Source organism: Bos javanicus, chromosome 20 (genome assembly GCF_032452875.1).
Source record: "Bos javanicus breed banteng chromosome 20, ARS-OSU_banteng_1.0, whole genome shotgun sequence".
Classification (NCBI taxonomy): Eukaryota; Metazoa; Chordata; class Mammalia; order Artiodactyla; family Bovidae; genus Bos; species Bos javanicus.
Window position 1 is genome coordinate 57,408,957 of NC_083887.1, and position 26,327 is coordinate 57,435,283.

Genomic DNA, 26,327 nt, shown 5'->3' on the forward strand with positions numbered 1-26,327 from the left:
CATTGCTTTCACTTTTAAGGGCTACTTCCCAGTGGCTTCATGCCTTTGAAACACATAAACAAAACAAAGATCTGGAAAGATTTTGGCTGCAACTTACATGGCTCAGGCAGGAGGGGGTCAGGGGCACAGCCACGGGGACTTCAGGAGCGACTGGACCACTTGCCAGCTCTGTGCCCTGGGCAGTCAGCCCATCTCGAAGCTTCTGTGTTGGCAACTGCAAAATGGGATGATCTGTGCCCACCACCTCCCTGAATGTTGTGAACTAGAGGAGTAAGTGTGTGTAACACACTCATTCGGGGAAATAGAACCCCCTAAGTGCTTAATAATTGTTACTGTTATGGAAATGAAAAATACAATAAACTTGGCAACAGCCAAGCCTACCAGATAATCTAATAGCAATTGTTTTTGTTCCATGAGCTAAGCTACTTGTAGGGTTTCCCTGGTGGTTCAAACTGTAAAGAATCCACCTGTAATGTGAAAGTGAAAAGTTAAAGTCACTCAGTCATGTCTGACTCTTTGCAACCCTATAGACTATACAGTTCATGGAATTCTCCAGGCCAGAATACTGGAGTGGGTAGCCTTTCCCTTCTCCAGGGGATCTTCCCAACCCAGGGACCGAACCCAGGTCTCCCTGCATTGCAGGTGGATTCTTTATCAGCTGAGCCACAAGGGAAAACAATACAGGAGACCTGGGTTTGATCCCTGGGTTGGGAAGATCCCCCAGGGGGAGGGCATGGCAACCCACACCAGTATGCTCATTTGGAGAATCCCCATGAACAGAGGAGCCTGGTGGGCTACAGTACTTGGGGTTGCAAAGAGTCGGACATGACTGAGCTACTAAGCACAACACAGGCTATTTGTAAGAAAAGAGAACTGAGTTCAACAGTGATTTCGTTCTTTAGAGTAAAGGGCAATCAATGCCCTAAATCCCATCCTCTCTGAATTTCTCCTCTTCTTCCTTCTCATATATATATATATTTCTTCTACTTCAGCCTCAGCCTCATACCTATTCTTCCTCCCACTAGGGTCTGAGCCACCTCTAACAACTAGACCATGTGAGACCTGGCCTTAGACTTGAACTTAACCCAGATCTCCTGTGATTTGACTGGAGGACTCCATCTGGTCAAAGGTTCAACTGCACATCCAGGGAGCCTTTTCCTGACTGCCGAGCCTGGCCAAAAAGTGGGACGGTCACTCACAGCCAGAAGGTCAATCCACAAACACAAGAAAAATTCCTGGCATTTTTGTCTAGAAATTTTGATTCCTTCCCCTGCTACTTCTTGGAAAATGAAGCAGAGGAATTTACCACAGAAAGGGGAGCAAACAACAACAACAAAAAAATGTTTTAATAACATTTCTACACATTGCTCAAGGCTTCTAAAGTTACGACGACGAGTTCGTGCAGTGTTAGCAACTGTTTTTCATTTTGTTACGGGTTTAGAAAGTAAACAGGGATTGAGAGAATGAGCACATCTAAAACACAAGCAAATAAATATCAAATAAGGATTTACGACTCCAGACACAGTAGACACTCCGTGTACTGGTGAGAACGGTGGCCATATTACTCTAGAAAATTCTGAGACAGTTCATGATCATTTGTGTCAGAAGTCTGAAAGCTGGATGTCTCTGGGGTCTGTACCAGCAGGTTTAAAAAGCGTCTGCCTGCCGGCTCCCGTCCTCCTTGGTGGCAGTGCACAGGTGTGGCAAGGACCTAGACTGCTCAGATGCTGCTGCATCTCCTCTGAAGCCTTCCAAGGTCCTCACTTACAAAATAATCACTTCCCATGGGATAAACCACAGCAGAGATAGAACAGGAAGATTTCCAAGAACGATTAGGGAGAAACTCCTAGTAGAAGATTTCGTTTCTCCCAAGAGTAGAAGCTACTTCCCCTCCAATGTACCTTTTTTTTTTTTTTTTTAATTGAAGTATAGTTGATTTGCAGTATCATTTCAGTTTCAGGTATACAGCACAGTGATTCAGTGTTTTATATATATATATATATATATATATATATATATATATTACCATAGATTACCATACATCTTTGCCAACAAAGGTACATCTAGTTAAGACTACAGTTTTTCCAGTAGTCATGTATGGATGTGAGAGCTTCTATAAAGAAAGCTGAGCACCAAAGAATTGATACTTTTGAACTGTGGTGTTGGAAAAGACTCTTGAGAGTCTCTTGGACAGCAAGGATATCCAACCAGTCCATCCTAAATGAAATCAATCCTGAATGTTCACTGGAAGGACTGATATTGAAGCTGAAACTCCAACACTTTGGCCACCTGATGCGAAGAACTAACTCATTGGAAAAGACCCTGATGCTGGGAAAGATTGAAGGCAGGAGGAGAAGGGGATGACAGAAGATGAGATGGTTGGATGGCATCACCAACTCAATGGACGTGAGGAGTTTGAGTGGGCTCCGGGAGTTGGTGATGGACAGGGAGGCCTGGTGTGCTGCACTCCATGGGGTCAAAAAGAGACACAGGTTCGATCCCTGGGTCAGGAGGATCTCCTGGAGGTGGAAAGGCAACCAACCCACTCCAGGATTCTGGCCTGGAGAATCTCATGAACAGAGGGGCCTGGTGGGCTACAGTCCAAGGGGTCAAACAGAGTTTTGACACAACTACTGAAGCTGCTTATCACACACATACACATATATAATGTTACATATACCAGACCACCTGATCTGCCTCTTGAGAAATCTGTATGCAGGTCAGGAAGCAACAGTTAGAACTGGACATGGAACAATAGACTGGTTCCAAATAGGAAAAGGAGTTCGTCAAGGCTGTATATTGCCACCCTGTTTATTTAACTTCTATGCAGAGTACATCATGAGAAACGCTGGACTGGAAGAAACACAAGCTGGAATCAAGATTGCCGGGAGAAATATCAATAACCTCAGATATGCAGATGACACCACCCTTATGGCAGAAAGTGAAGAGGAGCTAAAAAGCCGCTTGATGAAAGTGAAAGAGGAGAGTGAAAAAGTTGGCTTAAAGCTCAACATTCAGAAAACGAAGATCATGGCATCCGGTCCCACCACTTCATGGGAAATAGATGGGGACACAGTGGGAACAGTGTCAGACTTTATTTTTCTGGGCTCCAAAATCACTACAGATGGTGACTGCAGCCATGAAATTAAAAGACACTTACTCCTTGGAAGGAAAGTTATGACCAACCTAGATAGCATATTCAAAAGCAGAGACATTACTTTGCCAACAAAGGTTCGTCTAGTCAAGGCTATGGTTTTTCCTGTGGTCATGTATGGATGTGAGAGTTGGACTGTGAAGAAGGCTGAGCACCGAAGAATTGATGCTTTTGAACTGTGGTGTTGGAGAAGACTCTTGAGAGTCCCTTGGACTGCAAGGAGATCCAACCAGTCCATTCTGAAGGAGATCAGCCCTGGGATTTCTTTGGAAGGAATGATGCTCAAGCTGAAACTCCAGTACTTTGGCCACCTGATGCGAAGAGTTGACTCATTAGAAAAGACTCTGATGCTGGGAGGGATTGGGGGCAGGAGGAGAAGGGGACAACAGAGGATGAGATGGCTGGATGGCATCACTGACTCAATGGACGTGAGTCTGAGTGAACTCAGGGAGTTGGTGATGGACAGGGAGGCCTGGCATGCTGCGATTCATGGGGTTGCAAAGAGTCGGACATGACTGAGTGACTGATCTGATCTGATCTGATATATATACACACTGTTCTTCAGATTCTCTTCCTTTATAGGTTATTACAAAACACTGAGTTTGTTCCCTGTGCTACACAGTAGAGGTCCTTGTTGGTTATCTATTTTATATATAGTGTATGTATATACTGTTGCTGCTGTTGTTATTGCTATTTTAGGAAACATGTGCATCCTTTAGATATTTGGAGAGTTGTACGTATTCTGCAGAGCGATCATTTACAGAGTAGCTCTAATCTTATGCCCACTTCCTACTTATCACTTACGATCATACCTAGCACAACAGAAAAGCAGGGTCCGTCAGTGAATCTGCATTTATCCTGTTGTTCTGAAATCACTGGCCTCCTAATCCAGCTTTCCAGGTTTTCACTGAACTTCATTAAAGCAAGTCTTACTCTATCTAGAGATTCAACACGGTGAATAGATGGAAAAAGAGGTCTAAATTTCTGTAACAAACCCCACCAAAAAGCTACATTCTGGTAAAGTTCAGCTGATGTGGACTTTATCACCATGTGGCAGAACTGCCCACATCACTCATACACAGCAGACATGGTGCCAAGCAACTTGAGAAGTCCTTGAGGAAGACGTGGTCTCTATGAGGCTCTAGTCAACGTGTAGCTTCCTATGAAATGTCACTAATCCAGGGTGTCAATGAAAAGTCTTACAAAGGTAAGACATTTATTCCAGACATTCGGCATAAGCATAATTCAGGGGTTGCTTCAACTCCAGTAGATCTACATGTTTTAGGCTAATAATGAAAGTAACAGCAACACTATAGGTAGACTCCATAGCCATCTCTACACTGAAAACAGGACACATCATTTATCAAACCCAATTACTGCGGCAGGAGGTTACATCCCACAGAAGGCAGGGAAACAAAAGTGGTTGATTTTCTAATGAATATATAAATGGACATAACACATACATATAAGAGAAAATTAACCTAGAGAAATCAAGGGTAGTACTTTCCAACAACTATAAGGATAGAAATGTATTGGAGGGAGTAGCAATATGAGTTCAAATCAAACAATAACCCTTCATCATACATAAATGCAACCCACAGACATAGAAATCAAACTAAGACTAGCAACAGGCAAAGGAAGGTAGGGATAAATTAGGGATTTGGGATAAACAGGTATATAATACTATATATAAAATAGATAAGAAACAAGGACTCACTGTATAGCACAGGGAACTATACTCAGTATTTTGTAATAACTTATAATGGAAAGATCTGAAAGAGAATATACATGAGTGTGTATATATGTGCTGCATGCTGTGCTTAGTCGCTCAGTCATGTTCACCTTTTTGCAATCCCATGGACTGTAGCCCGCCAGGCTCCTCTAACCATGGGATTCTCCAAGCAACAATACTGAAGTGGGTTGCCATGCCCTCCTCCAGGGGCTCTTCCAAACCCGGGGATCAAATCCAGGTCTCCCACATTGCAGGCAGATCCTTTACCATCTGAGCCACCAGGGAAGCCATAACTGAATCACTTTGAATGTAAACCTGAAATTAACACAACATCATCAGTTAACCACACTTCATTTAAAAGAAGAACATAACGGCACATGGGAACATTTTTCCTAGGGAACTTGGTGTAGGGTCCTACAGTAAACCCCTTTGTTGATGCAGAAATCTCTAGGACAGCATCCCTTTCTGTGAACCCCCTCCCCATGTGGACGGACTCACTCCCTCAAATAGGAAGCCTGTCTCAGGTGTGCACAGCTCTAATCAGTTTTCCTCAGACTGAGTCAAATCTACCTACCTGCTGCTGCTGCTGCTAAGTCGCTTCAGTCATGCCCAACTCTGTGTGACCCCATAGACAGCAGCCCACCAGGCTTCCCCGTCCCTAGGATTCTCCAGGCAAGAACACTGGAGTGGGTTGCCATTTCCTTCTCCAATGCATGAAAGTGAAAAGTGAAAGTGAAGTCGCTCAGTCATGTCTGACTCTTCGAGACCCCATGGACTGCAGCCTACCAGGCTCCTCCGTCCATGGGATTTTCCAGGCAAGAGTACTGGAGTGGGGTGCCATTGCCTTCTCCGATCTACCTGCTAATAACTTATATACCTTGGTCTCTAATCAGCACTCTGAAACTTAATCTTCACTGTGACCATGAGCTTTAAGGTATTAAGCTTCTAAACTTCATTTATTAGCTTCTTCATAATAAAGAAAATTTATTCACTCTAGATTTTATTCATGATACTGCCACATAGTTTAATACTTTCCTAATGCCATCCTACAGGCTTCCCTGATGGCTCAGTGGTAAAGAACTAGACTGCCAATGCAGGACACGTGGGCTCAATCCTTAGGTGGGGAAGATCCCCTGGAGAGGAAGTGGCAACCCTCTCCAGTATTCTTGCCTGGGAAATCCCATGGACAGAGGAGCGTGGCGGGCTCCAGTCCATGGGGTTGTAGAAGAGTCAGACATGACTTAGTGAATGAATAACAAAAAATGCCATCTTAAGATGCATGGTATCTAGAAAGTTCTAGTAGTCAAAAAGCCAAGCCAAGTAGTTCCAAACAGCTTCCAGAGGCACTACTAGATAAGGACTAAGGGGAAGAGTAATTATCAAGGACTCAAAACCAACCCAGAATTCATTCTATTTCAAAAGGGTAGAGGGAGCAGAGAGTTGACAGGAGATGATTCCCAAGGAGAAAGAAAAGTTAACATCTCTTCTCTCTCTCTTGTTTAAAACATGCAAAAAGATTCCCCAAATCTCCAAAAATACACTGTCAGACCAAAAATGGCATTGTTAGCTTCACTACTGCTTTGACCTGAGCCAAGTAGTGGAATCAGTATCACGTATCTTCTGATTTTCATCAGAATGAATTTATTTACTGGAAGCAAAAGACAAAGACCCGAATCTATTTAAGAATGACAGGACCTTTGGTGGGATCTTCAGGAGGGAAGTCACATATCAGTAAGTCAGACAACACTACTGATCAGAGCAAGAGGAGCATGTCCTAGGCTTCCCGTCCTCTCCCTACAAAAGCAGTCACAAAACATCTGATAGAATATAATTGTATAAAACACGTTTGCAAAGACTCTAGGCAAAAAACATACGCCCAATGGCCAAACTGACTCAGTTCCACTGTAGCTGACTATTCATAGAAGACTGGTGATGTTACACTTGCATAAAAAGATGATATACACCCTCCAACATAAAGAGTAGTTCGCTTTGGTAGAACATGGTGGTCAAAAGTTAACAGTCAGCACGCTTTGTGGATCTTCAGGGATCAGTCCCTCACTTCTAAGTCTCAGTCTAAATGCCAATTTCTCCATAAGGCCCACAGTGACTACTCTAATTAAAATATGCCACACCCTCATCCTCTCAACTCCCATCAAGAGTCTTCTCCAGAACCAAAGTCAAAAGCATCAATTCTTTGCTTCAATTAGGCATCAATCTTAACCTTTGCCAGGTTTTCTCTATGCAGAGACCTTAGCCCCTTAGAACTCGTCACATGTTTTACTACGTTACTATGTTAACTGTTCCATTTCCCCTCCTTCCCAACACACATACACACAGATAAAGATAAGATTGACAAGGATAGGATCTTTATCTAGTTACTGATGGATCCCAAGAATCAAAAGAGTTCCTGGCACATAATAGGAAATAAGAAGCCAGCATACATTGATTGAATGAATAGGTAATTGTAATGAATAAGTAATTCTGGGCTTAGATAAACCTGGCCATGAGTCCCTTTTCCACCTCCATTAGCTATAGGACCTTGGGAAAATGATGGTCTTCTCTGAACTGTGTTTCCTCATCAGTCAAATGGAGATATAGGAATGCCTGTCCCATAGAATCACGATAAGAATGACATGATTCAGTGTATATGAAGAGCTTAGGATCATGCTTGGACAAAGCAGGAGTTCAAAAAATGTCACTTGCCATCATTTTTCCAGCAGTCACGTACAGATGTAAGAGTTGGACCATAAAGAAGGCTGAGCGTCAAAGAACTGATGCTTTCGAATTGTGGTGCTGGAAAAGACTCGAGAGTCCCTTGGACAGCAAGGAGATCAAACCAGTCAATCCCAAAGGAAATCAACCCTGAATATCCATTAGAAGGACTGTTGCTGAAGCTGAAGCCACCTGATGCAGAGAGTCAACTCAATGGAAAAGACCCCAATGCTTGCAAAGACTGAAGGCAAAAGGAGAAGGGGATGGCAGAGGATGAGATGGTTAGATAGCATCACCGACCCAATGGACATGAATTTGAGCCAACTCATGCTCAAATAGTGAGGAGATAGTGGAAAACAGAGGAGCCCAGTTGTGCTGCAGTCCAGGGGGTCGCAAAGAGACAGACACAGCTTACTAACTGAACAACAACAGCAGCCATCATTATTATTATTTCAAGATATGTTCCCCAAAGCGGTGAGGGACTGGTAAGGATTTATGTCCCCCGGAAACTTGCCCTCCTCACATCTGAAGAGCGCAGATCTGAGATGGTGAAAAGGGACTCGGGGCGTTGATAAAGCTACAGAGCTACCAAGGTCAAGCCCATCACAAGACCTCATCAGTGCCAATTTAAAGACACTCAGGAGTTTACAAAGGAGCTGTTAACAGTGTGAGGATGACAGACTCAGCCCCGCTGGAGCAGAATAAACATTAACAATGAAACCACCAAGTAAGTGAGGGTGAGGCTGGGAACCTTAAAAGGCAGGAAGGCAGCTTCTCTCTGGCTACTTGAAGGGAGAGATTTGTTTATTTGGTTTAACTGGAGTCAAAGCTAATGGTTCTAATGGCTCGAATCACCCCAAATTATTCTCCAGATTTCCACACATGGGCTGTAACTTAAACTTTATGAAAGAAGATAAAGAAAATCAGTCTCCCATAAAAAGAGTTTACCCGAACATACTAATCATTTAGACATTCGCTTATATTTCTAGAAAGCTGAAGATCAGAAACTGTGTGGTAACATTTTCCTGGAGCAAATTCTAAGTCTGCCTGAAGCCTGGGAATTAAATCATTAATCTGAACATTCACTAAGTCTGTAGGAAAACAAAACACCAGAAACACCCAATATTGATAAGCACATTACCTTTAATCTCAGAATTAAAAGCAGAAACTGTTTGAGTTAAGAGAGAAAGTGGGAATGAGTGAGGAAGACAGAGATGAGGGTAAAGGGGATAACAAAAGGGAGAGGAATATTTACTGATTTCAGGTCAATAATGCCATCCCTGGGGGCTCAGATGGTAAAGAATCTGCCTGCAGTCCAGGAGACTTGGGTTCAATCCCCAGGTTGGGATGATCCCCTGGAGAAGGGAATGGCTACCCACTCTAGTATTCTTGCCTGGAGAACCCCATGGACAGAGGAGCCTGGTGGCTTACAGTCGGTGGGGTTACAGAGTCAGACATAACTGAGTAACTAACACTTATCAGGCCAATCATACTCATTATAATATATCTTCCCAAAGTGGTCCATTAAAGCATTATGTGAACAAACTAAAATGAAGGACTACATGCTCAAGGGTGATTACAACAAATAATGCCCCCCACCAAAATTTTTTTTTTCTCTTTTCACTCTACAGAATAAAGGCCTTAAGGCTTGGGGACAACTGAGAAAAGTCTGGTAGCTAAGTAGAAGCTGGAATCAAATTTCCAGACTCCCAAATCAATGCTTTGCATTCCATATAAGAACTGCCTAGAGCTCTAACATGCATGTGATAAATGACTCAGATTCTGCATTTCTGACATGCTCCCAGGTGATACTGATGCTACAGGACCTGGGATGTCACAGAATTAGGAAGCCTCTCACCCACTGCACCTGCTAAGGTAAGTCTTGGGAATATGTTTTAAAATATCTTTTTAAAAGATATTTTTCTGGGAGCAGGACAAAGTGAGATTACAGATGAAATATTGAGGTTTTAAAAGTTCTAATAATTCACAGTATTTCTAAAATGTAAGGGTCATTTACATGGTGGTGTCAACTCCAGTAGTAAGCAAAATACATTTAAGTTGCAAATTTTTAATCTATACACAAACACCAACATTTTATAGTTGAGGGATCTCTCACTGAGACATTCTATGGATATACAATCATTGATCATCTAAAATATACCACGCCTAAATTGCACCATGGACTTCCCAGATGGCTCAGCAGTAAAGAGTCGGCCTGCCAATGCAGGAGACAAGAGTTCAATCCCTGGGTCAGGAAGATTCCCCTGGAGAAGGAAATGGCAACCCACTCCAGTATTCTTGCCTGGGAAATCCCAAGGACAGAGGAACCTGGCAGGCTACAGTCTTTGGGGTCAAAGAGTCAGAAAGAACTGACTCTTAGTGACTGAGCACAGATGCAAATAGCACTATAGCTGTAAAACTGTTGATGCTCAGTCTCCTCTGATAATAGAAATACTGTGTCTAGGGATTGCTTTGACTTTCTCTAAAATTGGATGTTTCAGATAAGAAAGACAGCATTAACATACCAAGTTCGCACAGGCTTATTTGCATAGACTTTACCATCCAACAGCACAATGTAATAAACTTGACCATACTCAATTACATATATTTTAACCTATAATACATTACATATTTTATATGTATTGTATATATTATACATATATTATAATGATATATATTAGGGGGATATTAAAGTGCAACTGGGCAGAGTGTAACAGGGGCAAAACGATTTTTAAAAAACTCTTGTTATTCTCTCTATCCCCCTTCACTCCCCCCGATCCATCTATAAGAAAAGAATCTGGATGCATTTGAAGAGAGTTGATGAACACTGAACACAATGTGTCCCTCCAGCCAAAACTCAGTTACCTCCCAAAGCTTTCTATTGGTCCCCTTGAATCAGCTCAACTCAAGAGATTTTTTTTTCCCTATAAAAAGTCCACTGTGTATCTAAATCGGATTCCAGTAAAAATTTCACTTCAGCTGAAGTGAAAATGCAGAGGTAGCAGTTAGGAATAACAGCTGGAGAACATTAGTTTTCTGTCTCTCCTTTTCTCTCCCAAGGGTTGAAAACTCCACTGTTCAGACAGGAAGTAGTCACACACCACACACTGCACAATACGAGAACGCTGGGATGTAAGAACAAGTTGCAGAGGATTAGAAAGAGTGTGAGGGGGTTTGTTCAAGAACACAGAGCCGCAACTCTGTGTTCCTCTCTGAGTATCCGACTCCCCCGACCCCCATCACCAGTGTTCAAGTAAAGTAATGGGTACGCACCCAGAACTGACAAGCACACACTTCACTCCCTGAAAGTTTTTTAATAACTCAAGAGGAAGAAGGCTTAATCTTTCATTTTTCCACCATTTTTTAAAACATTAACTTCACGAGGTTTTGGGGGGTGGCCAAGATTCTCCAATAATCTTTTCTGGCCTAATTTCACGGTTGGCTATCTTAAAAGACCACCTTTCAACTTTCTTAAAGAAAAAAAAAAATGAAATTGTCAGGGAAAAAAAAAAAATCTCTCACTTAACTGTCCGGAATAAGGAAATCTACATATATCATATACATGTGGAATTCAACACATGATGCCCTGGAAAAAGAATGATTTAAACAAAAGGTTCTTGTGGATACGGTTTTCTTAGGGTCGGTTTCTGCTGTAATTTCACAAAGCTGCTGAGAAGAAACACAGTCGCAAGCATGGGGGAGAGGCATCCACCTTCCATGGTCAGAGCTCCTCAAGTTTTGAACTGAATGATTGAAGTTTCTCTAACACCACATGCTGAATAGCCATTCTGCATTCCTAGCAGTCTGCAGGCGCGGGACCCCCGCTTCTAACCGCCGGTCCTCTGGGGGCAGGCTGTAAAACCGACCCCGTCTCTTGCACTCCTCTCCAGCCAAGTTCACGAAAGACAAACCTTCCTAACTTCAGAACTGCAGGGAAATGCCTCTGCAGTATGCCTATCAGGGGCAATGCAGTTAATCAACCGGGTTCCAACACTACGGTTTTATGCAAAGAGGGGGAGGAGGGGCGAGGGAGAAGCCAACCCACACATCCATCACCCTTTTAGGAGTAGGTGGAGTTTAAAGTTTCCCCAACTTCCAAGTTCCCACTTGACAGGCAATATTTCTGTGCAATTTCTAGCCCCACGTAACAGACGGTCCTTTGCCCGTCTCGAGCCCCGGGAGAGCCCAGACCAAACCCCTCCCCACCAACCCCCACAACCCGCCACGCCTGGCCTCGCATGGCCCCTAGGTGGTCAGTTTCACGAAGCTGTCAGCTCGGGGGGGCAATGAGCAGAGAATGGAAACTTAACTTCTTCCAGAAGTTTTCCCTGCTACAGGAGAGTCCAAATGACTGGTGCACAAAGGCCTGGGAAAGTTTTCCCTGCGTTGTTTCTCAGAACCGTCTTCCGCCAGCTGCCAAACTCTGCAACCTAAACCCCAGATGCTCCAGGGAAGGGAAGTTAAGGCACAGGCGTTCCGCCACAGGCAGAATGGCCACGCGAGCCGTCGCACGGACAACCTGCGAAGTTGCTTAGAGAGACCCCCGCCGTGAGAAAGCACCCGCGGGGCTCCCGAGCACTCCTGCCTAAGGGGAAGGTGATGGGCCAGACAGGGTGCCCAATGTGGGTGCACCCCGACACCACCGGGCGTGCGAGAACCTTCCTTCCCAGACGCGAAGGCGAGGGGAAAGGAGATGGGGGGGCGGGGTGGGGCGCGATCGGGAGTGTGAGGACGGACGGCCCACTCACCCTCGCTGCCGTACTGTTTGCCATTGTTCGCGCCCATCCTGCCGCCGTCATGCCCGCCGTCTCCCCGGACACTCCATAGCTGGGGCGCACCGCCTGCGCGCTCCGCCAGAGGAAAGCCCGCCCGACGGGACCGTTAGCTGCGCATACCCCACGCGCCGGGGCCGATCTCCGGCCGGGGGCGTCCCCCCGCACTCCGGTGGGCGGTGGGGTGGGCTCTGTCCCCTCCTGGCAATCCCCCGACTACGCCGGATGGGGACCCGGGGACGGCCGCCGCCCTTAGAATCCGTGTTCGGGGCCGGCAGGCGCAGCGCCGCGGAGAGCCCGCGCCCTGGGGCCGCCCAGAGGCTCGCCGCGCCGCCGCCGCCTGGTCCCCATCCGCCCGCCCCGATCCCCCCGGCGGTGGGCGCTGAGCCGAGCGGCGCGGGCGGCCGGGGCTCCCGGGTTCTGCCGCCTCCTCCGGGCGCCCCCTGCGCACCCGCGGCTTCCCCCGGGGAGGGCGCAGCGGCCACTTGTTGCGGGTGCCCCGAGCGAGCGAAAGACTCGCGGCCCGGCGCGGCTCGCCCAAGGGCCGGACTTTTGTTAGCGCCAGGCGCCTCCTCTCGCCGCCCAGCGTCAATCACAGCTGGAGCCCCGGGGAGGAAGGCCGGCCCGGAGATGCGCGGCCTTTTAAAGGGGCAGCGCGCCTTTTCGGGCTCCGGCTCCCCGCCCCAGCCCGGGCGCAGGCCCTGCGCGCCGCCCGCGAACTGCAGCGGGGAGCGAAGGAAGGCGTGCTCTTGGCTCAGTTTGACTATTGTTCTTTTCCCGGCTGGATCCCTAAGGAGTAAGATGAGCTTCCGGGTGTCGCTTGAAATCCCTTGGGTCTGCCTGCAAATACGGCCTGTGTTAGGTGTGGTGGCATTCCGAATCAACACGCGTCGGAAGCTGATTCTGTCCGACAGCTCCAGGTATGCGTGCCGGCCTCCTCCTGTGGCTCCCACGTTCGGGTCTGAGGCGGGAACCGAGGAGCGAGGGAGGCAAAACTTGAAGGCGAACTTAGCAGGGAGTCAGAGCAGAGCCAAAGACATTCCTCGCCTCGGTGCGGGAGGTTTCCTGGCTCAGAACTTTTAAGAGCTTCTGAGCCAGGAAGTGTGTTCACCGCCACCCCCCCCCTCCCTCCCCCCGCCACCCCCACTCCCGTTTCTATGATTTTTTTTTCCCTTGTGGTTGGTGTTACCCTTTGTTTTATACATTACAACCTCTTTTGGAAATTTCTATGGCACTTCTAGAGTCTTAAAATGGCCTTTTGGTGTTCACTCCTTTAAATGGAAAAAGGAAATTCTTCTTAATGTTTTATTCCCTTTCCATATAAATACCTAGAATTTTATAACATTGCATCTTAGTAATGACCTGGGCATTCACAGCGTAAATTACTTTCTACGGAGGCAGGCACGCAGCACAGTTTCTCTTTTAAGTGTTGGATGTTTTAAATTAAACTTACATAATGATACATATAATATATAAGCATTTATGATACCTGAATGGAGATCCAGAGTTTTCGTAATTACCTTTTTCGTACAAGACTTGCGACCTTATGCAGAAATTGTTAGTGACTTGACCTTCCATAGATTCTCTTTGGGTAATTTCCTTTCATTTAATACTATTTTCGTTCTTAAAGATAAGCAAAAATATCATGTTTCCAAATTTTAAAATCTAGATTTATTGTTCCAGAGAGATCATGTTTTGAAGGAAAAATAAATTCATCTATTTTCAAGCACAGAACTAAATAATTGTACCAATCACATGTCAACTGTTCTGTTGCAGGAAGAGGGACCCTTTCCAGGGCCGGAAACTGGGCTCTTGTCTAACACTCGGAAATGAATTGTCCTGAGGAGACACATGTGCTGATGAAACGAGATTTTATTGGGAAAGGGCACCTGGGTGGAGAGCAGTAGGGTAAGGGAACCCAGGAGAACAGCTCTGTCACGTGGCACGCAGTCTCTGGTTTTATGGTGATGGGATTAGTTTCCGGGTTGTCTTTAGCCAATCACTGACTCAGAGTCCTTCCTGGTGGTGCACGCCTCATTTGGCCACGATGGATGCCAGAGAGAAGGATTCTGGGGGGTGATAAGACATGTGGTGTCTCCTTTTGACCTTTCCCAAACTCTTCCGGTTGGTGGTGGCTTATTAGTTCAGTGTTCCTTACCAGGACCTCCTGTCCTAAAACAACCCATGCAAATAGTTACTATGGTGCCTGGCCAGGGTGGGCAGTTTCAGTCAGTGTGCTTCCCCTAACAGTTCCAGTTCAAAGAGATCAAGAACTATATTTCATCTTTTCGTATATATAATCTAGCACATTGGCCAATAATATGTGTTTCCCATGTCTGTTGAGTTAAATTATAAACTTACATCACAGGCCCTGTATAGGAAATAAGGGTGTCAAAAATGTGAAAGAGTCAAATGGGTTTTCAGAGACTCTGCCTGAAAATATAAACTCACACTAGAAATGAATGTGTCCACATTATCTTCATCTGGAATGGGACTCTGCTCACCTGGTCCCTGTGATTTTTCATCATCTTGTAGGAACTTGCCCTGGGTCTAACCCTGGATCAGATCATTTTTGGAAACTTCATTGGCAGTTAATCCACTGTAAGCAGTGGAATGATAGATGCTTCTCTTGATATTCTGTGTTGAGTTGACAGCTTGTTATAGGCTGTTATCTCCCTCCCTCCTTTGAGGTCTACACATCAGGAAAATGCTCCCAGAAGAAACTGAAGCTCCAGCAGTTCACCTACATGGTAAGTGCCAGATGAATTCAGGTTCTCAGACCCTCTCCTCCCCATTCCTCTACTTCTCTTGAACTGGTCATTATTCAACTTAAGAGGCTCTGTCCCCGCTTTTGGTTGAATCACTTCCCAGGATCTTTATATATCAGAGCAAAGCTAATGTTGAAAAGTAAATTGTAGTGACTAACCACTTTTACCTCCTCTGAAATTAAAGTCTCTAAATACTTTTAAAGGCCTATTGCCAGCCATAGAGAGGAAGAGAGACAATCCGGTATAAAACAAAACAAAAAAAACAAAATAGAGGACTTCTCTGGTGACTCAGTGGTAAAGAGTCCGCCTGCTAATGCAGGAGACACCAGTTCAATCCCTGGTCTTGGAGCATCCTACATGCCTCGGAGCAAATAAGCCCGTGTGCCACAACTATCAATGCTGTGCCCTGGAGCCCAGGAGCCACAACTACTGAAGCCCTTAAGCCCTAGGGCCCGTGCTCCACAACAAGAGAAGCCACCGCCATGAGATGCCCTCACATCTAGAGAATAACACCCACTCATCACTTTCTTTCTAGAAAGAGAAGTCCTCCTGCTGCTGAAAATAAAGATGCATTCACATGTATATAAAGGGTTTACATTTCAAAACTAAGATACTATATACATGTACAATTTTAGAAAAAAATTCCTACATTTTTAGCCAGCTGCCAAACAGAAACCCCCACCTTTCAAGCTTCTTGAGAAAAAAATAGTGGGTTTTTCACCAATGGGTTCTCAATAACTAGCACAGCTCCTAACCCAGTGTACTCACTCAGTAAAATACTGCAGAAGAAATGAATGATGAACAAAGACATAAAATGATTTAAGTATTGTTCCACTTTCTCTCACTGCCTTTTCTAAGAAGCCACAATCATCAAAAATATTTAAAAATAAGGCACCCCACTCCAGCATTCTTGCCTGGAAAATCCCATGGACGGAGGAGTCTGGTGGGCTGCAGGCCATGGGGTCGCGAAGAGCCGGACATGACTCCCTTTCACTTGAAGTCTTTCACTTGAGTGACTTCCCTTTCACTTTTCACTTTCCTGCATTGGAGAAGGAAATGACAACCCACTTCAGTGTTCTTGCCTGGAGAATCCCAGGGACGGGGGAGCCTCGTGGGCTGACGTCTATGGGGTCGCACAGAGTCGGACACGACTGAAGCAACTTAACAGCAGCAACAGCAAGCATTCTGAGCTTCCCAGGTGGCTCAGTGGTAAAGAATTCACCTGCCAGTGAGGGAGACACAGGAGACACTGGTTTGATTCCTGGGTCGGGAAGATCCCCTGGAGGAAGAAATGGGAACCTGCTCCAGTATTCTTGCCTGGGAAATCCCATGGACAGAGGAGACTGGCGGGCTACAGTCTGTGGTGTTGCGAAGAGTCAGACATGTTTGAGTGACTGAACACACAAAGAAGCTTCCTAAGTCACCCCAAAACTGAATAATAATGTACCAGGCACTGTTTTCTTTGTTTTTTTGTTTTTCCCCACCCAGTACTTTTCCTCTTTGCTCTGGAAGTATCGGTTCCTGTCCTTTGGGAAACTTTCACCCATATTCCAACCCTGGGCTTCCTGTGGGACTTGCCAGTTGTAGTGGTGGTGGTCAACTTCGTGGTTAAGTGGCGGTCCAGAATCAGACTGACCCAATCAGACATCCACATCCACGCACCCCTAGCAGTAAAGGGGCAGCAAGTGCCTCTCCTGCTCCTTAGGTGGTATCAGTGCAGAGTCAGGACTTTCCCTATCATCCAGGAGTCTAGGGCCCACCTCACCACAGTGCAGTGTCCTTGGAAGGAAAGCTATGACAAGCCTAGTCAACTTATTGAAAGCAAAGACATCACTTTGTCAACAAAGGTCTATGTTATCAAAGCTATGGTATTTCCAATTGTCATGTATGGATGTGAGAGCTGGACCATACAGAAGGCTGAGCACCGAAGAATTGACACTTTGGAACTGTGATGCTGGAGAATATTCTTAAGAATCCTTTGGACAGCAAGGAGCTGTTCCATGTCCACTTCTAACTGTTGCTTCCTGACCTGCATACAAATTTCTCAAGAGGCAGATCAGGTGGTCTGGTATTCCCATCTCTTTCAGAATTTTCCACAGTTTATTGTGATCCACACAGTCAAAGGCTTTGGCATAGTCAGTAAAGCAGAAATAGATGTTTTCCTGGAACTCTCTTGCTTTTTTGATGATCCAGCGGATGTTGGCAGTTTGGTTTCTGGTTCCTCTGCCTTTTCTAAAACCAGCTTGAACATCTGGAAGTTCACGGTTCACATTGCTGAAGCCTGGCTTGGAGAATTTTGAGCATTACTTTACTAGCCTGTGAGATGAGTGCAATTGTGCGGTAGTTTGAGCATCCTTTGGCATTGCCTTTCTTTGGGATTGGAATGAAAACTGACCTTTTCGAGTCCTGTGGCCACTGCTGAGTTTTCCAAATTTGCTGGCATATTGAGTGCACCACTCATATTTTATCATTGGAGGAAGCTAAATTGGGGTAAATGTGATCCTTTTGTCTTATTCTTCGCAAATGCAAATAAAACTACAATTATTTCAACATCAAAAGTTTTAACTTGAAAAAAGAAGTCCTTTCACCACAAGATTTCTATGTATTCTTTCTGTACTATCATTTATAACACCTCGCATTTCTTCTTCATCCGCATACAGGAGAGCCAGAACCGTAATAATCACTGATTTCTTAGTGTCAGTTGGATTTACATCTGCATCTGCTCAGCACTGAGTGGTTTAGGCAAAGAAGCCTAAAATGGTTCATACCCTAAACTCTGGATTTGGGAATATCAGAGTTAAAAGACTCCACTGATGAAAGAAACTGGCCATTTGCTAAATTAGTAAATTGTCCAACGACGTTGACTTGATACAAAAAGAAAAACATAAAAGTAGAGAAATCTAAATTTCAATTGATATTCACATTTTTGTTTCTATTTTTCAGTAGCTAACTCAGTGACCTTTGAGCTACTTTAATAAATATTGATAAATCCATAATCTGAGTAATGGGAATATATTCTTTTCTAATAGTATATTTTTAGAGTATAGAATCCAAAATCTAGCTTGATTTAAAACCCCATGTGTCCATGCATGCTAAGGCACTTCAGTTGTGTCCAATTCTTTGCAACCTTATGTACCATAGCCACCAAGCTTCACTGTCCATGGGGATTCTCCAGGCAAGAATACTGGAGTGGGTTGCCAGGCCATCCTCCAGGGGATCTTTCCATCCCAGGGATCGAACCCCTGTCTCTTGTGTATTCTGCATTGGCAGCTGGTTTCTTTACTGCTAGCGCCACCTGGGAAGCCCTTACAAAACCACAGGAGTCTGTTTCTATTGGAGGTGGAGCCCCAGAAGGGCAGGTTAATCTTCTCCATGCACGTCGCCCTAGGAACAGACAGACTGCCAGAGCCCTGTGGAGCCAGGGGGCCAGGAACCAATTAGTGCACCTCTTCCCCTCAACTGGAGTGTTGGTTGCAAGCTTGCAAAGGATCACATTATTGCTGTAAGTCTCCCTTGAAATACTGTAGAGAAAATGAATCCTCCCATGGAACCCATTTTGGGGGGAACATTCAAACCTGCACTCCCTGAGATTAAAAAAAAAAATAGAATGATCATAATAAATACCTGTCTTTAAAAGTAAGAAATGAGTTTTCTTTTAAAGTTTATTTTAAAACTTTAAATAAACTAGAGTTTATTTAAACTAGAGTTTATTCACGTTTATATTGACTTTTTTCCCCTTGTTAGCACACTAGGTTGTCTTCAGAAAACTAAATCACCTGCTCATCTTTATTTTCATATTTTAGATTATGGATGGATTTGCATATTGTTACTGCAATTGTGGTGGAAGGTGGCAACTCAGTTCTAAAATAGGCTTGTGGTTGAAATACGTGTATTAACTAAAAGAGGAAATACTGTTAATTATTATGTTTATTACCAAAATATGAAGCTGCATTCTTGACAAAACAAATACTTGTTTCAGATAGAAAATAGTGGTAAAAAAAAGATTATTATGGCCACCCTAGAACATTTAGTATAAGTATTTTTACTTAAACTATAATATTAGAGAAGAAAAAATGAACATGCATGAATTTTAACACTGTGCTGTTTTGAATTAAGTATTTTGCATATCTCACTTAATGTCTGTAATTAACTTAGTGCTTCTAGACTTAACTTCATGGAGAAGACTACTGAGGCTCAGAGAAGTTGAGAAAATCCTAAAATGATACACAGCAAGATTAGAACTGAGATCAGTTTTCAAGGTCTGTGATATTTCTCCCTGTTTTTCTGCCACCATGTCATGCCATCACAGGTCACCCTAGGTTTGGACCAATCCTGGCTTTCAGCAGACATGCTATGTGTTTAACTTAGAGTGAAAAATCTTTTGAAATCTGCAAAATTTAATTAGACATGCATTCATTATGCCCCTTGAATCTTCACCATAGTCATAATGACTAGTGGCTAGGTATTTTAGATAAATAATTTAGATGTTATCATCATTATAAAGTAAATAGATTGCTTAATAGAATAAGCACTTTATATAGAACTCTTCAGTATCACAGTAATCCAAGTCTATGCCCCAACCAGTAATGCTGAAGAAGCTGAAGTTGAATGGTTCTATGAAGACCTACAAGACCTTTTAGAACTAACACCCAAAAAAGGTGTCCTTTTCATTATAGGGGACTGGAATGCAAAAGTAGGAAGTCAAGAAGCACCTGGAGCAACAGGCAACTTTGGCCTTGGAATACGGAATGAAGCAGGGCAAAGACTAATAGAGTTTTGCCAAGAAGATGCACTGGTCATAGCAAAGATCCTCTTCCAACACAAGAGAAGATTCTATACATGGACATCACCAGATGGTCAACACCGAAATCAGACTGATTATATTCTTTGCAGCCAAAGAGGGAGAAGCTCTATACAGTCAACAAAAACAAGACCAGGAGCTGACTGTGGCTCAGACCATGAACTCCTTATTGCCAAATTCAGACTGAAATTGAAGAAAGTAGGGAAAACCACTACACCATTCAAGTATGACCTAAATCAAATCCCTTATGATGATACAGTGGAAGTGAGAAATAGATTTAAGGGCCTAGATCTGATAGATAGAGTGCCTGATGAACTATGGAATGAGGTTCGTGACATTGTACAGGAGACAGGGATCAAGACCATTCCCATAGAAAAGAAATGCAAAAAAGCAAAATGGCTGCCTGGGGAGGCCTTACAAATAGCTGTGAAAAGAAGAGAAGTGAAAAGCAAAGGAGAAAAGGAAAGATATAAACATCTGAATGCAGAGTTCCAAAGAATAGCAAGAAGAGATAAGAAAGTCTTCTTCAGCGATCAATGCAAAGAAATAGAGGAAAAAAACAGAATGGGAAAGACTAGGGATCTCTTCAAGAAAATCAGAGATACCAAAGGAACATTTCATGCAAAGATGAGCTCCATAAAGGACAGAAATGGTATGGACCTAACAGAAGCAGAAGATATTAAGAAAAGATGGCAAGAATACACAGAAGAACTGTACAAAAAAGATCTTCACGACCCAGATAATCACGATGGTGTGATCACTGACCTAGAGCCAGACATCCTGGAATGTAAAGTCAAGTGGGCCTTAGAAAGCAAACTACGAACAAAGCTAGTGGAGGTGATGGAACTCCAGTTGAGCTATTCCAAATCCTGAAAGATGATGCTGTGAAAGTGCTGCAATCAATATGCCAGCAAATTTGGAAAACTCAGTAGTGGCCACAGGACTGGAAAAGGTCAGTTTTCATTCCAATCCCAAAGAAAAGCAATGCAAAAAAATGCTCAAACTACTGCACAATTGCACTCATCTCACACGCTAGTAAAATAATGCTCAAAATTCTCCAAGCCAGGCTTCAGCAATATGTGAACCGTGAACTTCCTGATGTTCAAGCTGGTTTTAGAAAAGGCAGACGAACCAGAGATCAAATTGCCAGCATCCACTGGATCATAGAAAAAGCAAGAGAGTTCCAGAAAAACATCTATTTCTGCTTTATTGACTATGCCAAAGCCTTGACTGTGTGGATCACAATAAACTGTGGAAAATTCTGAAAGAGATGGGAATACCAGACCACCTGATCTGCCTCTTGAGAAATTTGTATGCAGGTCAGGAAGCAACAGTTAGAAGTGGACATGGAACAACAGACTGGTTCCAAATAGGAAAAGGAGTTTGTCAAGGCTGTATATTGTCACCCTGTTTATTTAACTTATATGCAGAGTACGTCATCAGAAACGCTGGACTAGAAAAAACAAGCTGGAATCAAGATTGCCGGGAGAAATATCAATAACCTCAGATATGCAGATGACACCACCTTTATGGCAGAAAGTGAAGAGAAACTCAAAAGCCTCTTGATGAAAGTGAAAGTGGAGAGTGGAAAAGTTGGCTTAAAGCTCAACATTCAGAAAACGAAGATCATGGCATCCGGTCCCATCACTTCTTGGGAAATAGATGGGGAAACAGTGGAAACAGTGTCAGACTTTATTTTTCTGGGCTCCAAAATCACTGCAGATGGTGACTGCAGCCATGAAATTAAAAGATGCTTACTCCTTGGAAGAAAAGTTATGACCAACCTAGATGGCATGTTCAAAAGCAGAGACATTACTTTGCCAACAAAGGTCCGTCTAGTCAAGGCTATGGTTTTTCCTGTGGTCATGTATGGATGTGAGAGTTGGACTGTGAAGAAGGCTGAGCGCCAAAGAATTGATGCTTTTGAACTGTGGTGTTGGAGAAGACTCTTGAGAGTCCCTTGGACTGCAAGGAGATCCAACCAGTCCATTCTGAAGGAGATCAGCCCTGGGATTTCTTCGGAGGGAATGATGCTGAAGCTGAAACTCCAGTACTTTGGCCAGCACATGCAAAGAGTTGACTCATTGGAAAAGACTCTGATGCTGGGAGGGATTGGCGGCAAGAGGAGAAGGGGACGACAGAGGATGAGATGGCTGGATGGCATCACTGACTCGATGGACGTGAGTCTCAGTGAACTCCGGGAGTTGGTGATGGACAGGGAGGCCTGGGGTGCTGTGATTCATGGGGTCGCAAACAGTCGGACACAACTGAGTGATTGATCTGATCTGATCTGATAGAACTCTTGAAATTCTATCTGCCCACAAAGTTCCCTTTACAGCTCTGGGAAATGAAATAGCCATCTGCTCTAATTCAAAATATTATGATACTCACATACTCTACCAAACCATTGCACCTCACCCTGGATCACATTTAGCGTGCAGTTCCCTATTTGTCCTTTATCAGGTGACTATCCTATAGGAGGTATATCACACGAGACCCCACAGTAGCCCAAACCAGCATCATATGCTTAGCTCAGAGTGTTATAGCAGTCAGCCAAGTCCTAACATATTTCATTATCTGGCTTCTTAGAACACAGCAGAGTAGAAGCAAGGCATTAGAAAGAATAATGCTCAACCTGTTTAAGAAACTACAAAAAGTTACACCTTCTTAAAAATAGGGTAATGAGGAAAATCTCTAAAGGAAAGATAGAAAAACTGAATAAAGGAAAACATAAGCAAAACAAATGAAAGATTCAGGGTGATATAAGCATAGGTTATTGTCTTATATAAGGTAATATTGTTGTTGTTTAGTTGCTAAGTCATATCCAGCTTTTTGCAACCCCATGGTCTGTAGCCTACCAGGCTCCTCTGTCCATGGGGATTCTCCAGGTAAGAATACTGGAGTGAGTTGCCATTTCCTTCTCCAGGAGATCTTCCAGACCCAGGGATTGAACCTGTGTCTCCTGCAGTGGCAGACGGATTCACTCCTGCCACTTGGGAAGCCCCATAAGGTAATATTAGCACCTGTAATAGATAAATTTCCCAGTTTTAGTAACAAGCACATGTAACTAGTCCCCTGGAGATTATGCTCCACACAATGATTCAGGGATCCAGGTTTCTGCTGTCTTATAGCTCCATCAGCCACAACATTGTCTGCACACAGCTGGCTGAAGGCACAAAGAGTCAGTGGAAGTCCTGTCTCATCAGCTCTGCTCGCTTTTCACTGATGAGAACAAGTTCAGTGGCTTCATCTGGACACAAAGGAACCTAGGAAATGCAGTCTTTGGCTGACCTACTGTCCTAGCAACACCCCACACTGGGGCGGCGGGCAGGAGGGGGGACAGGTATACTGCTGAACATGCACGTAGCTTAACATTCTTGAGTAGCCCCTGAAGATAATTCTTTGTTCAACAATTAATGCACATAGCCACTACATGTCATACACTTTGGCCAGGTCACCCAACCCACATTTGCCCTTCCTTCTCCCTTGACGCCTTCTTCTCTTTGAGTCAAAAGTTAAATACTTCTGGGAATTCCCTGGTGGTCCAGTGGCTAAGACTTTGCCTACCAACCAGAGAGGAGTGGATTCCATCCTTTTCCGGGAACTAAGATCCCACATGCCTTGGGGCCAAAAAAACATTAAACGGGAGCAGTGTTGTAACCAATTCAGTAAAGACTTTAAAAATGGTCCACATCTAAAAAAAAAAATAAAAATGAAAGTTAAATACTTGCTTTCCCAGAACCCCCAGTACTTAAGAATGGCCATATGGCCTTGCCTTGGCCAAAGAAATATAAGCAAAATTCAGTAGGAGCACCTGGAATAGATTTTTGTCATGGAAATAAAATCCAGAGATAGTTCTGCCACTATTTCTTCCCTCTTCTTTCTTCAGCTCCACTGTTTTTTGAAACTGTGGCAGCATCTTGTGAATTTCAGGGAAATGTCAGGCGAATTGTAAGGATGGTGACCTGGAGTCAGAAGACACAGAGCTTTTGAGGCAATGCCAGCAGCTTCCTACTTTCAAACTCCCAGTAATGGAAGGATAGATGCTGTTACTTAAAGCCAACTGGATACCTAACAGATAGAACTTCCCTGGTGACTCAGTAGTAAAGAATCTACCTGCAATGCAGAAGACCTGTGTTGCACCCTGGGTCAGGAAGATCCTCTGGAAGAGGAAATGGCTACCCCCTCCAGTATTCTTGCCTGAGAAATCCCGTGGACATAGGAGCCTGGTGGGCTGCAGTCCATGGGGTCGCAAGGGTTGGACACAACTTAGCAACTAAACCACTGACATACCTAAGAGATAACATATTTTGTTCATTAAGAAGGAAGAAAAAGTAGAAAATATAATAATATTTCTGTCCTTATAATAATATTTCCATCTAATGTATCCTAAAATACATGATGCTTAAATGATAAATTTTAAATTACATAGAAAATATATATACACAAAACAGAAAATTTTCCACTCTATGTGCCCCTGAAAATGTCACTCTATTCATTTGCCATCATATCTAAATACACTGTTTTAGTGTATGAATTATGTACATTTATTCAACATGAAGAAATGCTATTTTCAGTGTCTTTATCAAGATTCAGTCAGTTTTTAAACTTGAAATCTTATGTCATGTGGAAAAGTTGCAAAATAACAAAGGACTATATCTTTCTCAACTATGGATATTGTAAAACTTTCCTGAAATTCAGTGTGACTTTCTTGATCAATCCTAAAGGAAATCAGAATAAATATTCATTAGAAGGACTGATGCTAAAGCTGAAGCTCCAATCCTTTGGCCACCTGATGCGAAGAGCTGACTCATGGAAAAGACCCTGATGCTGGGAGAGATGGAGGGCAGGGGGAGAAGGGGATGACAGAGGATGAGATGGTTGGATGGCATCACCGACTCAATGGACATGGGTTTGAGGAGACTCTGGGAAATGGTGAAGGACAGAGAAGCCTGGGGTGCTACAGTCCATGAGGTTGCAAAGAGTCGGACATGACTTAGCGACTCAACAACAACAGCAACAGATAATTTGTTTGAAGTGGAAACATGTGCATTGGTTCTCTGGCAGCAGCAAATTCCCTGATATAAACAGTGCTCACTTATGTGTCCACTTTCTCCGCAAAACTCCAAGGACTTTCAGTATTGGTCAAGCTATCCCTCTTTCCCAGCTGTAAGTGGGCACTTAGGGTGTGACTGGAAAGACTTTGTGACTTCATGTTTGTGATCTTGAGGGCTGTGAAAACTAGAATAATAGCCAATGGCCTTGTAACTAGTAATCACAGCCCAGCTGCATAAAGTTTCAGGAGAGTCCAGTGCCACCTCAGCAGGAATTCAACACTAGTGCAAGTCCTAGAACTACTGCAGTGAATAAGCTAACATTTCTCTGCATTCACGGAGGTGCAGTCATTCATGGATTTTGTTGTTCAGTCGCTCAGTCATGTCTGTCTCTTTGCAACCCCGTGGACTGCAGCACTTCAGGTTTCCCTGTCCTTCACTATCTCCTGTAGTTTGCTCAAACTCATGGCCATCGAGTCTTTTAGCCATCCAACCATCTCATCCTCTACCACCCCCTTCTCCTCCTGCCCTCAGTCTTTCTCAGCATCAGGATCTTTTCCAGTGAGTCAGCTCTTTGCATCAGGTGGCCAAAGTATTGGAGCTTCAGCTTCAGCAACAGTTAGTGTTAGTTAGTGTTGGGCCCGGAGAAGGCAGTGGCACCTCACTCCAGTACTCTTGCCTGGAAAATCCCATGGACGGAGGAGCCTGGTGGGCTGCAGTCCATGGAGTCGCTAAGAGTCAGATATGACTGAGCGACTTCACTTTCACTTTTCACATTCATGCTTTGGAGAAGGAAATGGCAACCCACTCCAGTGTTCTTGCCTGGAGAATCCCAGGGACGGGGGAGCCTGGTGGGCTGCCATCTGTGGAGTTGCACAGAGTCAGACATGACTGAAGCAACTTAGCAGCAGCAGTGTTGGGGCACTCTAATGTAGGCTTGTGGGCGAACCATACTTGGTGCCAGAAATCAGGTAAGTTTCAGGTTTCCCCGCAAGCCCCTCTGGAGCCCAGACCAAAGGAAATAAGGGTCGCTAGTACACACCCTTCTCACGGTGGCTCTCAGAACTCAGAAAGGCCAGGCCAAAACTTGCAAGAGTATTTTAAACTTTCATGAGTATCAGAAACAAAAGTCACTCACCCAAGTTGAAAGCCAATGGATGAGGGAGTGGCTCAGTCCACTTTGGTGCATTGCATAGTCACATGACAGAAGCAGGAAGTGAGGAATTAAGAAAAAACATTCTAATCTACCGCAGCCAGGATGGAGAGAATGTTGTGAATAAATGGAAACTTTCCAAGTTTGCTGGAAAAGGAGCAAAAGTCAGATTTGTGACTTT

General features: G+C 44.1%; 1 protein-coding gene across 1 annotated transcript in view; it reads right to left on the reverse strand.

Moving 5' to 3' along the window:
- The window catches only part of FBXL7 (F-box and leucine rich repeat protein 7), a 470,690-nt gene extending 457,739 nt beyond the window's left edge, over nucleotides 1-12,951 (reverse strand). Inside the window, exon 1 of the mRNA XM_061393850.1 lies at nucleotides 12,347-12,951. Coding sequence (XP_061249834.1) covers nucleotides 12,347-12,383 — 37 coding nt within the window. The 5' untranslated portion in view covers nucleotides 12,384-12,951. The remainder of the gene's footprint in view (nucleotides 1-12,346) is intronic.
- Between the last annotated feature and the right edge of the window lie 13,376 nt (nucleotides 12,952-26,327).